The 13,607-nt window shown below is 36.9% G+C and overlaps 1 protein-coding gene across 1 annotated transcript; it reads right to left on the reverse strand.

Annotated features, from left to right (window-relative positions):
• Nucleotides 1–1,032: 1,032 nt before the first annotated feature.
• LOC129254157 (Fanconi anemia core complex-associated protein 24-like) lies at nt 1,033–13,499 on the reverse strand. The gene is made up of 7 exons (XM_064094938.1): nt 13,167–13,499; nt 10,373–10,506; nt 8,531–8,670; nt 7,837–7,989; nt 6,622–6,798; nt 2,977–3,442; nt 1,033–2,032 (listed from the first exon to the last, which is right to left on the reverse strand). Exons 2-6 carry the CDS (start codon nt 10,500–10,502, stop codon nt 3,362–3,364), a joined length of 681 nt encoding a protein of 226 aa, XP_063951008.1. The 5' UTR covers nt 10,503–10,506; nt 13,167–13,499; the 3' UTR covers nt 1,033–2,032; nt 2,977–3,361.
• Between the last annotated feature and the right edge of the window lie 108 nt (nt 13,500–13,607).

The raw sequence follows: 13,607 nt of genomic DNA on the forward strand, positions 1-13,607 counted from the left end.
GCGGCTTTCCCGTTCTATTTTGCCATATTTCAATTCACTTCCCATGTTCTTTCATTGCTTTCCACTCTTTTCTTCCGTTTGCACTACCTTCTCTTTATATCCTTTCATTCCCTTCCCCTCTTCTTTCCCTTTCTTCCCATTTTTGTTCATTTTCCAGGCGAAATCCGCGGGGGGCAGACTGACCCCTACCTGTTACGCCGATGTACAAGTTTCAAATAATTTGATCAAACAATTTTGAAATAATTAATAAAATATATATCGATACCGACTTGATATAACGTTTGACCTAGTGACCTGAAATTCTATTAACATTATAGTATTTGACCATAATACTCGGCTTCAAGAGGGAAACAGTTTCAATTTATCTTGATTTTTTTTTATTTTATCAATTCTGACCCTTTGTTCATTTTCCAATGTTATTACATGGTCAAGGTTTATTGACTTCGAATGGCCTTTGACCATGATTTTGAAACCTAAATTCAATGATGAATTAGGGGAGTGCCTCAGGGGAGGGGTGCAGAGTTGACTTCCCTCTCCTATGATTTTTTTAAGTAGTGTTAGAAAAAATAGAAAAGAGCATAAAAATTCCATTCAAATTCAAATAAACATTTTCTTCCATTTCTTTACAATTTTCGTAAACATTATTTGATACAAAAATCAATTTGTAATGAAAGGCTTTAGTTGTGTGACGCATGCCACGTTACCTTTGTAATTCAAGTGTGTAAAAAAAGGTGGCCTTGCACCTGCCACCCTTCGCCTCCCATCAAACATCCCTGTGCAAAACGATCAGTGACTCTTCAATGAAATGAGACTATATACTGTTATACTTTATATAGTTATAACATTTCAAAACCTAACTATTGTGCATTAAGATATTTATATCGATGATGCCGCCACTGTGAACGCTATGCATAAATGTCGCTCCTGCTTTGCAAGCAGAGCTGCAGTTTACTGAGGAAGGAGGAAGAGCTTTCTTGATTACATACAATCTAATGAGAGAAATCAATGAATGAATCAGAGATAGTGAAAATCTGTAGTTCAAAAAAAAAATTCTTCAAAAATCCAAATGCTTTTATTATACTCTTATCTACATTCATACAAAGCATAGACAATTTTAAAGGACACGTCTATCCCAACTTAAAGTTGATTTGAATAAAAATAGAAAAATTCAACAAGCATAACGCCGAAAATTTTACCAAAGTCAGACGTAGAAATAAGTTGAAATTTTTAAGTTTTGCTAAATAAAAAAAACAACAGTTGTATGTACATCCTGGTTGGTATGCAAATAGGGGGACTGATGGCATCACCACATCACCAAGTTGTACATTTAACTGTTTTGTGAAAAATAAACAAAACTTTAAATGTCATAACTTTCTTATTTACATCCAATTTTTATGAGATTTTCAGTATTATGCTTGTTTGGTTTTTATCTTTTGATTCAATTCAACACTTTTCTGGGGTAGACTTGACTTAACATGAATAAAATAAAGTATATAAGTGAGTTGCATGGAGACCTGGGGGTGCTTATGATTTCCATGAGGAGGTCAAGCAGCCAAAGCCAGGATTTTGTTTGTTCAAACATGGTTGTGCCCTTTTCTCATTTCAATTTAAATGCTGATCAATCGGACAAAAAAAGATGTCCATTTAAGATCGGCATTTCTCTCATAAAACATCGGTTTCAAGGGAAACATAAACACAATATCAATTGTAAATGTGTTAAAAAATTAAAATGACGTCATTGTAAACGTTTCCAATTTTGTTTTCATTTTGTGTCCTTGGTTACCTCAACCGTACCTACAATATTTTTATATTGCAACAGAAGTTTGAATTCTCTCTCTGGAGACTATACTCTTTTCATTCGCTTTCTTTACTTGTGCATGTATATCACATAATTTCATTCATGATTCTATTATGTAGCAAATCTTCTCTTCTTGCAATGACATTGCCTATAACTTGTTTTCACAGGTATACAGACCACATCAACTGTTAAACATTTCATTGTATTTAACCCACTTATAAGGGGAAGTTCACCCTGACAAAATGTTTATAGAAAAATAACAGAAAAAAAAAAAAGTTATTAAATTTTAATCATTTGATTTGTGACATATTTGAGCAGCTTTCCTACATATCATATGGTAAAAAAAAATCAATGAGTCATTTTTTCAGAAAACTGATTTTTTTTAAATTGAATCTTCAGTATATCCTTTAGTATATCAATACATAAATCATTTCACACACACTCCTAAAAAAAAAAAAAAAGTTATCACGAACCATAAAAATTTATGCATTTTACATTACCGGTACATGACATATGGGGTAGCTGTTTGTTGAACGTCACAAAAACACAGAGACATTCTAATAACTTTCTCATCATTTAATTGATTTTACTCAAACCTTCAATATTTTTTAAATTGCTTTTTACTGCTATTTTTACAACAAACTTTTCGTCAGGGTGAACTTCCCCTTTAAGTATCTTACTACTTTCAGATGACCACAGAAAACCATTTGACTTAGAAGATATGAATAACACACATTTTGCATATTCAGGGCCCCATCTTACAAAGAGTTATGATGGATCTGACTGACCTCAACTATATGGAAATTCATCAATGTCATAATTTTTCAACAGGAAATTTGCATACTGTCCTTAGTAAACAAAGAGAAGCACATTGAATTTTCAAAGAAAATGATGAATGTATGAATATTCATCTTATTTATAAGAAAACATTTTGAACAAACAAGTATTTTAGATGTTGACGTTGCCAGCTTTCCATAGTTGTGGTGATTGGATCAATCGCAACTCTTCGTAAAAAGCTTGGGCCCCAGGTCTGAAAAAATGCTTCTAGTAAAGATACTTTTTGCCTTATGGAACAGCGACTTATGCCGGGTCTACTGTACATCAACTATCAAAGTATTATTTGTCAACCATGAAAATAATCACTCTTGTTTTTCAAACTTAAATATACCAGTGGAAGCTTCTATTCATCATCACATGCTTTGCTTGCCCCCAACCATACAACGGTGACCCGACGTATGGTCCTGCTACATTTTCTCCTGTCTTAATATCTCAGAGGGCATAGGGCTAGAGTTGGGGTTAGTTTTTGGTTCAGAATAATGGAAAGATAAACATTAGGGTTTATTAAGTTTGGAGGTTAGGTTTCCATCAGAGCACCTGTCGCCGTAGCAAACGTCATGGAACCCATACAGACAGCAGCATTACAGCACAGGCATAGGTATACGTTGCAGTCAACAAGCTTTTAGCATACTGCTGTGATCAGCATTTCAGCAAGACTTTCAGCTATCAACAGAAACATCCTTTGGTGGGAGTATGTTTCCATCTACTAGCTCATCGTAGATTCCGTCATCTTTTTGGTGCAGTCTTGTGAGTGAGGAAGTTCCTTATGTGCTTGGCATGAGAGACTCCTACAATGGCTGCCAAATCCTAGAACAGCAAAGGAAAATACCAAGTATGAAGCATTACGATTTCTAAAAAAGAATATCAACAATGCAGATTATTGTAACGGTAAATTGCCGATTCGTCTACTGCCAACTCGTCCACTCATCACATGGTCTACCTTCATTTAGTCTAATGCCATTCCGTCCATCAACATCTCGTCTAACAACCATTTGGTCCAATCATCACTTCGTCTAATCACCAGTTCGTCTATGACGATTTCGTCTCATAACCAGTTGGTCTAAAATCTGTTTCATTTTCATTCATTTTGCCCAATTAACACTTACTCTAATTAGACAAAATGGTATATGGACTAAATGGCCATTGGAACAACTGGTTATTAGACAAAATGGTGAGTGGACGAAATAGCAATTAGACCATGTGGATATTGGACCAACTGATGGTAGACCAAATGATAGTAGACGAGTTGGCAATTGCATGAAAACCTTGATTTTGATTGGCTGCTGAGCCCTGTTGTGACAACAGTTACCATAATGACAAAGTTACCAGGCTGCTGAACTAACACAGAGGAGAGATTTGGAGAAATGAATGTGTAGCATTGAATGGAAATTCAGATCTTTGGAATAGCATTTTTTATAACAATTTATGATGGATAAGAATATCATTGAAGAATAGCGGATTATAATTGATTTGTTTGTTACAATATAGGATGTGGTAATGGGACAGAAAAAAATACAAGAACAATTCATGAAAAGAAAACACTGAATATTATTTGCTTTCAGCCAATAATGATTCAGTAGCTTATATCAGTTGTCCATTAAAATGATTGTTCGTAAAATACTTCCTAAATTTCTGAACCACTTATACCATAGACCAGGAATATATTTAACACAAGGAACACAACAGCAAAATTAATATCTTTGCAAACAATAATCAAAGCACATATTAACCCTTATTAAACTGGGGGGGGGTCAATTTGACCCCCCCCTCGACAAATTTCGTCACTACGCCTTCGCGCCAAATTTTTTTACCACACCGCTCGCTGACTTTTTACTTTTAAGTCTTGCACATCTTATGAGACCAAATTTGCGACGCCCGGGTACGTGGTACCGAAATTACGCAACATTTTGTAAGTGCATGTCAGACCCGAAATTGCTCCAAAACGTGATTCCGTGTACAAAGTCAATGCAAATTGTGTTTTTCAACCAAAAATCATATATGTATGATTATTTTCACTTTTGTTGGTTTTAATGGATTAATTTTATGCTATTTATGATCGCAAAAGGGTCCCTGACAAAGTTCATCGGAAAAAACAATAAAAAACAAAGGTTTGAAAAAATAAAGAAATACATAAGAATTTGAAAAATAAAATACATAAGAAATCAATAATATTTTTGCAATTCTTTTTTAGACATTTGTTAGAAATGTAATAATTGATACTCCCACCAAAAATTAGCATTCTTCTAGCTATATAAATTGAGTTAAAGCTAAATTACAGTAGTTGCAGTAAAACACTAATTTCGTGAGAAAGTCTGTAAAACCAAGGTTAAGTATGACTATATCATCGTGGATCTAGATCTGGTACAGTTACATAAACTGAACTTTGTGAAATCATAAAATCTAAGCTGAAATACGATCACACTGAAGATCGCCAACACATATAGGCACACGTGGGACAATGTATTATTATTGCTGGAATAAAGACCCGACGGTAGTGACCGAATCCGCGCTTATTTTGCTTATTTCTCAGCAATTACACAATTTCTTCCAGAATCCTTTGGCACATATTTTTTATTCATACAAACAGACACTTGGGTGGTCATTATATTAGATTCTGTAAAAAGTCATTTTGAGATCGTTACCAGAACTGGAATTTACCTTTAAAGGCAAAAACATACACAAAAAAAAAAAACAAATTTAGGGCATATTTTATATGCTTATTTTCATAATCAATTAATACAAAAATATAAACAATTAATATTTTGAAAATTTTTCTATACAGTCTTGTAGTTTAAATCCGGCTCTAAGCGTGTGCAAATTTTTGCGGCGATCGCGCAATCAGCAGCCGAGATCTGAGGGGGGGGGGGTTTAAATTGACCCCCCCAGTATATACTAGTCCGAAATAGCCCAGTTAAGATAGGGTTAAAGAACATGGCCCGTATTCTGAAACTCCGTTTCAAATATGGTCTTAAGTTTTTTTGTTTTTTTTAAATATGGTCTTATGTTGTGGTTTAACTATGAATAACCAATTGTGACAGAAATCTTTAACAGTACAGGTTATCAATTTGTAAAATTTATTTCATTATTCATTTCACATTCAAATCATTCAGAACAGTCTTGGATTATATCTAACGTAGGTTTCTTTACCATCAAAGCAGGAGGAAATGCACGGTAAACATAAATACAGAAAATTCTATCATGTTTAGCTTCCCATAAGTTACAATTTTAGCAGTTAGACCATGGTCTAAACTGAACCTCAGAAGATGAGGTAATGTGGTTTAAAGCCTGTGGCCGCACTCTACATGATCCATTGCCATCTGTTTTTCAAAGAAATCGAAATAGCATTTGGATACGAACATTCCAAGATACAAAATTTTCATGATCAAAGTTCCAAGCGGTGGTATGAATACTGAAATCAAACTTCCAGTGTATTTCGAGCCTCTGTAATAATAAAATCAAATTAATTTCAAAATCGCAATGATGTCAAAATTGGCTGCGACTCGGATTTGGATTTTACTCCAACCATAAGGCTCGCAGCAAGCAAAATTCTGATCTTATTTTCCTAACATTATTCTGAACTTCATAAAGTAATCTTAATTCTTGGAACTTTCAGATGTATTGCTCAACGTGATATGTTCAAAATCGCATCGTAGTTGGATCGTGCAGTGTGCAGCAAGCATAATTTTTGCTCTGAGCAGGGCCCCATCTTACAAAAAGTTACAATTGATCCAATCAATCGTAACTCTATGGAAATCCATCAGTTTCATATTTTTTTCTACAGGAAATTTGCAAAATGTCTTTTGTAAACAAAGGAGAACATACTAAATTGTCAAGAAATCAGTTAATTTATGGATATACATTCATATCTAAATTTTTTTTGAACAAACATGCATTTCATATGTTGACTTTGCTGGCTTTCCATAGTTGCGATTGATCGGATCAATCGCAACTCTTTGTAAGACGGGCCCCAGATTATCACCCATTACCTGCTGTGATGCTTGAGCGATGTTTTTGATGCTTCCAAACTTGTGAAGCAGAGCCCTGGCTTTGACGGACCCTAACTTTGGGATCAGTTGCACCGTTGCCAAAAGACTAGAGTCCAGCGACTGAGGTCGTCTTTTCAGGCGAAAGGGGTTTGCATGGGGCTTCTGCTCCTCCAAAACCTACAAAAAACAAACAAAAAGGAAGGCTAAATTACCGGTGCAATTATTCTAGGATCTATCAGGGTGAGTTTGTATCAGGGGGTGTTCAATTATGAAGGAGTTAATTGTGAATTAAAATCAAACTGACGGTAAATTCCAAGTTGTACGCAGTAGGAAAACATGACAGCATTGTTCAGATCAGGCTCAGGGATGCATGGTACTGTGAAGTCATCAACAAGATTGTGTTAAGATGGTCTTAAACATGAATAAAGTCCCACATAACTCTTTGGGAAACACTGTAGGTCAGTGTCTCACAAATCTCTTTGCAAAGTCATGAACTACTTTACAAGTAGGCCTATATGTGCTAAATGAACAGTCAAAATTTCATTCTGATATTGGCAGTTTCTATGACTGTGCTTGGGCCAAGTTGCAAAGTCGGGTGCTCTGGAAGCCTTGGTCTTAAAATGCAGGTCTCCAAAAGACTCTGGGCACCCTACTACACCAGCACAGCACTTATGACCTAGCATGTTGACACTAGTTGAGAGCACACCTGGGGCCAAGTTTCATAAAGGACTTACAACAGTTGAAACTCTTTATGAAATGGGCCCCTGATTCTGTACAGTAAATGCGGAGTTGTTGCCATACATCACAGCAGCTCTCTCGTCTTCATTGCATCTTCATCCAACTCTAATCATGGTGGAAAGGGATTCATACCAAATTTGAGGGACCCTGGAACAGAAATTTCTGCGGTTTCTGAAATCGCAACACCCTAGTTCAACCAAAGTTTAGGGCTGAAAATGTGGTTCTCAACCATGGCAAGCACGTATCATACATTTTTGCTGAGTATCCCCACCCCAGGGATATCAGGGGAGCATTTCATCAACAATTTTGTCCGACAAGTTGTTGGATCTGACAACTTTCCTAGATTTAGATTGGCTGAGAAGCACAGTTCCTATGGTAACTGTCGGATAAAACGTGACTTGTCGGATAAAACGTCAGACAAGTTCTTTCATGAAATGCTCCCCTGTTGATGATTTAAAACTGATTTCCAGTTCTTACCATTTGTGCCAAGAGACCAGCTGCTTCTGTCTGGGATGAGATGGGTTGAAGCACCATCCCAAGTTCCAGCACAACAAACTTCTGCAGGTCCAAGAAATACTGTTCGGTCATCGGAGTTTTCTCAGCAATTACCACACCCTTCAGTTTGTTAACCTGATACATGGGAATACACAAAATTTTAATAACGGAATAATCTACATATCTCACATTATATTTGACATATTTCAAAAAGTTGCTGCTAGCTCAGTGAAAAGTGAATTACATGATAAATTGTAGATTTGTTCATCAAACACAAGTGGTGTTCTGCTTCCGTTGATTTCTGAAGTTTTGATAGGTGGCAAACATTAAAATTATGTGGAATATGTTAAAAATAAAGTGTATTGCACTGTGGACTAACTTTTGATTACAGTGCATTGCACTGTGGACTATCTTACTCTTTCTTATAAAGCAAACACATGCATCCAGTAAAAACAAACAGAGATATTGAATAACTAGCTGTTGTCTGAATTTGGCCAAACACGACTTCAGTTTAGATGTTGTTATAAAAAAAACAAAATGTTGAAGCAGCCTCTCCTTTCACTGCAGCACATTAAAAAGTAAAAGTAAGTGGTCATGCCAGCTTGCATGCATCCCGAGCAATTAGACGAGACTCATACTTGATACGATCACAAAACTAATGAGCCAATAATTCTACCTTTCTTAGCTTTGCAAGCCTCCTCCTGTATCCTACTCCTGCTACCAGATCCGTCTCCGAGACATAGACCACAGCAACTTCACTGGATGGGTAGAAATCTGACACTCCAAGGTCACTTTCAAAGATCACTTTCACCTGACCTGAAAGACAAAGTAGGTTTGAGTTATCACACCTATAGAGAATAAATCTATTGACATTGATTCAGTCATAGAGGAGCGTATGGATGTAAGATAATGCACGCTGGAAGTACATGTAACCTAGATGGATTACCAAGAAAGTGAATAAACATAGCAATCACTTGTTTCGAAGGTGGAATATTAACCAAAATAATCACCTATCATTTCAGCGGATGAGATCTAGATAACCACTTTCTGGGCCTTACGAATGCAGACCGAGACGGGATCTTTCAGGTTTCACTGTGGAAAGATAGCTACACGTATACATGGGTCTATATCAAAAGTCGCCTAAAAAAAGGATAGTTTCTCCCATCACTATCATCATTGCAGTCCTTCACGTTTATAATTTCGTGGAGCTCAATAAATCGCTCTCCTTATTTTTTTGAGGAGCTCAATTGAGCTCCTCAGAATCGCTCTCCGTGAGGAGCTCAAATCAATTTAATACAATACATGTATGATAAATTGTAGATTTTTCTTAACATTGTATAAATGCAATAGCTGTGTTAGCTATTAATTAATCTGTGGTGAAACTAGTCCTGGGTCACGTCAATACGTTTACAAGATGTCGTATGCGCTACTGCTAAAAAAAAAAAAAAAAAAAAAAAAAAAAATTGAAAAAAAAAATTGCTAAAATTTCACATTTTACATCTTTAAATCCATGAAATGGCCTTCTTTTTTCCATAATTCCTTGAAATTACTTTGATTTAGTTGAAAACTATCAGAAAAATGAAGAATATTTACCTCTTTCCCGACTCTGATATGAACTTACCTCGGTAAATATCCCACATGGTGTTGCCATGAAAATCTACATATGGGACTACATGGGACTGCAATATTTACCGAGTTTAAATTAAAATCAGAGTCGGGAAAGAGATGAATATTCTTCATTTTTCTGATAGTTTTCAACTAAATCATTTTTTTTTTTAGGAGCGCGATTTTTTGCTCTCCTTATTTTTTTCAAGGAGCGCGGTAGGAGCGCCGGCGCGATCGCGCTCCTCAAAAATGAAGGTCTGCATTGGTAATTGCTTGTTCAAAATACGAACAGGGGAGCATTTCATGAAAGGACTTGTTGGACATTATTTCTGGCAAGTCCTGTTTTATCCGGCAGTTACCCTGCTTCTGAGCCAATCAAAATCAAAGAAATTTGTCAGATCGGACAACCTATTGGATGGAAATGTTGATGAAAGGACAAAGGTCTACAGAATACGGTTACAACAGACCTGCCAACCTCTGGGAATGAAAAATTGTATTCTGTGCTAAAAAAACCCTATATTTTTCCCAAAAAACTGTATTTCATAATAAAATGGGTGGCGCGCACGCTCATTGTGGCGCTCAAGCTGCATGCAAGATAAAATGCGCATTGCTCTTGCAGATGAAAAAAAACAACAACATTGAAACATGTGTATATCTCACCCTGGTTTTAACAAAATGATTGAAAAAAGTTACCTGAAATAACATTGATCCAATAACCATATTTGTGTAAGTTTTATGAAATAGAGACAAAAGATTTTTCTCAATAGATTACAATTTTGTAAAAAAAAACATACAGGCAAGAAATATCCATAAATTTGAATCGCATATTTACAACCTTGGCCCCAGAAAATGAGTCAGCGAGATACAATAATAGTAGCTTTTCAAAAGAGACAGGTACCTGTCAAAATATTACCTTTGACAGTATTATGTAGTTGCGAGCCTCTCCATTTCTGATTAGAAACCAAACACCCAGGTGGGACTCTCCCTCCATCGTGAATGGGCGTTGCTGCAATCTGACTGAGATCATCGTTTTGAGATAGCATCTTCCTGGAGGTCAAAGGTGAATATCAAAAAAGCATATCCTCACTTGGGTTGTTAAAACCTTGTATTGAAAAATTTAAATTTTTGGAGGGCAGCTCTGAAATGGGCTCTATTTTAGAAATATGGCAACGGTGGCAAGTTACCTCACAGTCTGAAAACAGTCATCTGATTCATGTATTTATTCTTTGCAGGACAAAAAGATCCTTGCTTATATAACTCAGATCAACTTTGTCTGAATTGTCTATTTAAAGGTCAAGTCCGCCCCAGAAAAATGTGATTTGAATTGATAAAGAAAAATCAAACAAGCCTAGCGCTGAAAATTTCATCAAAATTGGATGTAAAAGAAGAAAGATATCCTATTTTCTCAGCTATAATTATTAGGAGATCGGCTTTGCCATTTTCCTAAAATCTGAACACTGAGCGTGTCTGTTTGTATCTCACTCAGCCACACAGTTAAAAAAAAATGTGTTCCCTCGCTTCAAAATGCCAGTCTACCCCGCCGGGGGGGGGGGGGGGGGGGGGATCTGTCACTGCGTAGCTGTGTGATCGTTAAATTAATGTCATTTAATATTTTTATTTCAACTTCCTGTTACGTTAGCTTCTTTATGATCAAGCCCACTTAAACATGCCTGAGAAGGGCATGTGTTATATACTGGGATGATTGTTTTATCAATCCCATCTCTGACTTTGACATTGGGTCAGATGCATTAAAAGTAGCAATTGCATGCCAAGCAAAAGATCATACCTTTTACTTGTGATTAAACCTTTTCCTTGCCTTCTGAAAGCAATCGCTAGCGTCACGCAGGTGCAAACACAACTCACAGAACAAAGGCTGGACTCAATGCAGAGGTGTGGCAGTGCAAAATACTGCTTCTGTCATGTAACATCTTTTCCTATAATAATTTGTATCCCTTTATACGCATTAGGCGCCTGAAGGTTCATAGATAAATAAAATTTGACAATACAAACTGATTTCACCCTCTAACTATGGATTTCCTAGGGAAATCCATCTTTGTGTACATGTGTCTCTTAATCCTTATAGATATATGGAAGGGGATTCAAGACTCCATGATGAAGAAATATGTCAAAATATTAAAAAAAAACATCATCATGGAGTCCTCAACACTAATGTTGACCCATATTCCATCAACCTACTTCTCCCACACCCCCTATTCTCTAGACTCCCATGAACACATTGCTGAGATCCACATGACAAAGTTGAAATGCTGCCCAAAAAAGTGTAATTTGTGTTCACTCATGCATTAAAGTTCAATTTACTAACTTATGAAATTTGCTTAAACAACCAAAACTAGTCACGGTTGATCATTAATTTATCACCACGCCCTTAACTTTGCAAGTTCCAAAGGATTTGCCTCTCAAAAACCGACATAAATTGGAAGGCTAATTCTAGCCCAGCCTAATTTTCATACCCTTTGTTTCAGTGGGCAGTGCTCGCTCAAGCATGAATAGTTTTCCAACTTTTTGGTGTCATTTGAAAGTTGACCTTATTGGATTCCAAATATTTTTCCCAAAAGTGATATTTTTTATTTGGCAGCCATTTCAAAAGCGTAGTTTTTTTGGGGGGGACGCACTGTAGTACTAACGTTAGATCGGTCTAGCTTCCGACTGTTCTAGACTCAAATTTTTTCCGGCTAAATTAAAATTAAGGCGCTAGGGCTTCTAACGACGTAACTTAGCCTACAAGGCTACATGTATGCTTTTCCGCAAAAAGTCGCAAGTTCCGGTAGGGCCTAACCCAGGATACTAGGATAAGGAAGACATGGGTACTCTCCAAAATGGGGTCGCAATAGCACTCCAAATAAAAGGGGAACAAATAAATTATGCACTTTCCCCGATTATTTGGATGAAGGTCTATCGGGACACAGAATCCTGACATTGAGGCACACACTGGACCCTCAAAAATGGAGAAGTTAGACCCCCATGTGGCGTTCGTTCTTGCCCTGCCTTATCTCGGTATCGATCTGCCATTTTGTTTTTAATTTTGAAAGGAGAACGAATGAGACAGAACTTTTCCTTTTTTTGAGGGTCCAGTTTGTGCCTCGATGTCAGGATTCTGTGTCACGAAAGTTTCACGATTTGGGGTGCTATTGGCTGCGACCCCATTTTGGAGAGTACCCATTTTTTGCCTAAGCTCCGGCCCGCTTTGCGGGGCCGGATCTCCCAGCTGCTGAGCTGGGCAGTGTTTCCAGACCATAGCTCCAAAATAAATTTCCAGAAACTGAATCCCAAATTTCCTGAAATTCATAGATATTTCCTGGAATTTTCAAGTTTGATTTTAAACGAAAATCGGGCAATAATTCAGCAAGACTAAATTTGGTCCAGGTGGCCAAAAATCAAGGAATTTAGCATTTTTTTGTTCACAGGGACAAAATTACAAAATGCGAGCGCAGAGCGCGAGCGGAAAATTTTGAGCTACATGTGGAGGTAAACAATTATTTGAATATAACCTGAATATTAATAGTTGCTACGTTTAATTGTAATTTTCGGATTTCCCGAAATTTCCTGGAAAAAGTCAAAATTTCCTTAAATTAAAAGTTAAATTTCCCGAATTTCGGGAAGAGTGGAAACACTGCAGCTGCCAGCTGGGTTAGGACTTAGGTACAGGCTTAGGTATGGTCTAGTTCAAACCCTGGGAATAAACTTACAGTAAACTGTCAAATCAAAGACATCAGACATGTCAGCTCAGAGGACAGATTAGCAGTTTCACCGTCGCGTTGATGTGCTGGCTCCATCCATCCAACTCCAAGCCGGTGGTTTGGCGCTTCGGCCGCGCCGCATCTAGCTAGCTCACGATCACACGTACCACCCCGTCCGTCCGTCGATCGCCGGGCCCGGCGCCCCGATCTTCCGATCGATCTGACAGTCCCGAGTCAGTACAGTTAGCTTAGCCCTTAATCCAGCGCAGGTCTGATAACGCTAGCGCTAGCGCCTTGTTATGGTACGGGCCATTTGGCGCGAAAAAGTTTCGTTGACACTGTAAATATTTTATTTGAAGAAAAAAAAAATTATCATAAAAATAAAATTGAATAATTATTTGATTTAATATAATTTAATATTAGTATTCGATATTAATATTTATATATTTA

The sequence above is a fragment of the Lytechinus pictus genome, chromosome 2 (assembly GCF_037042905.1).
Source record: "Lytechinus pictus isolate F3 Inbred chromosome 2, Lp3.0, whole genome shotgun sequence".
In the NCBI taxonomy this organism is placed as follows: domain Eukaryota; kingdom Metazoa; phylum Echinodermata; class Echinoidea; order Temnopleuroida; family Toxopneustidae; genus Lytechinus; species Lytechinus pictus.

Excerpts from the sequence above, each read along its gene's own strand:
- LOC129254157 (XM_064094938.1), bottom strand. The coding sequence starts at position 10,502 with ATGCTATCTCAAAACGATGATCTCAGTCAGATTGCAGCAACGCCCATT. Across the intron at positions 8,671-10,372 it reads ACTACATAATACTGTCAAAG|GTCAGGTGAAAGTGATCTTT; the intron begins GTAATATTTTGA and ends TTTGTCTTTCAG. Across the intron at positions 3,443-6,621 it reads TCGCTCAAGCATCACAGCAG|GATTTGGCAGCCATTGTAGG; the intron begins GTAATGGGTGAT and ends TTGCTGTTCTAG.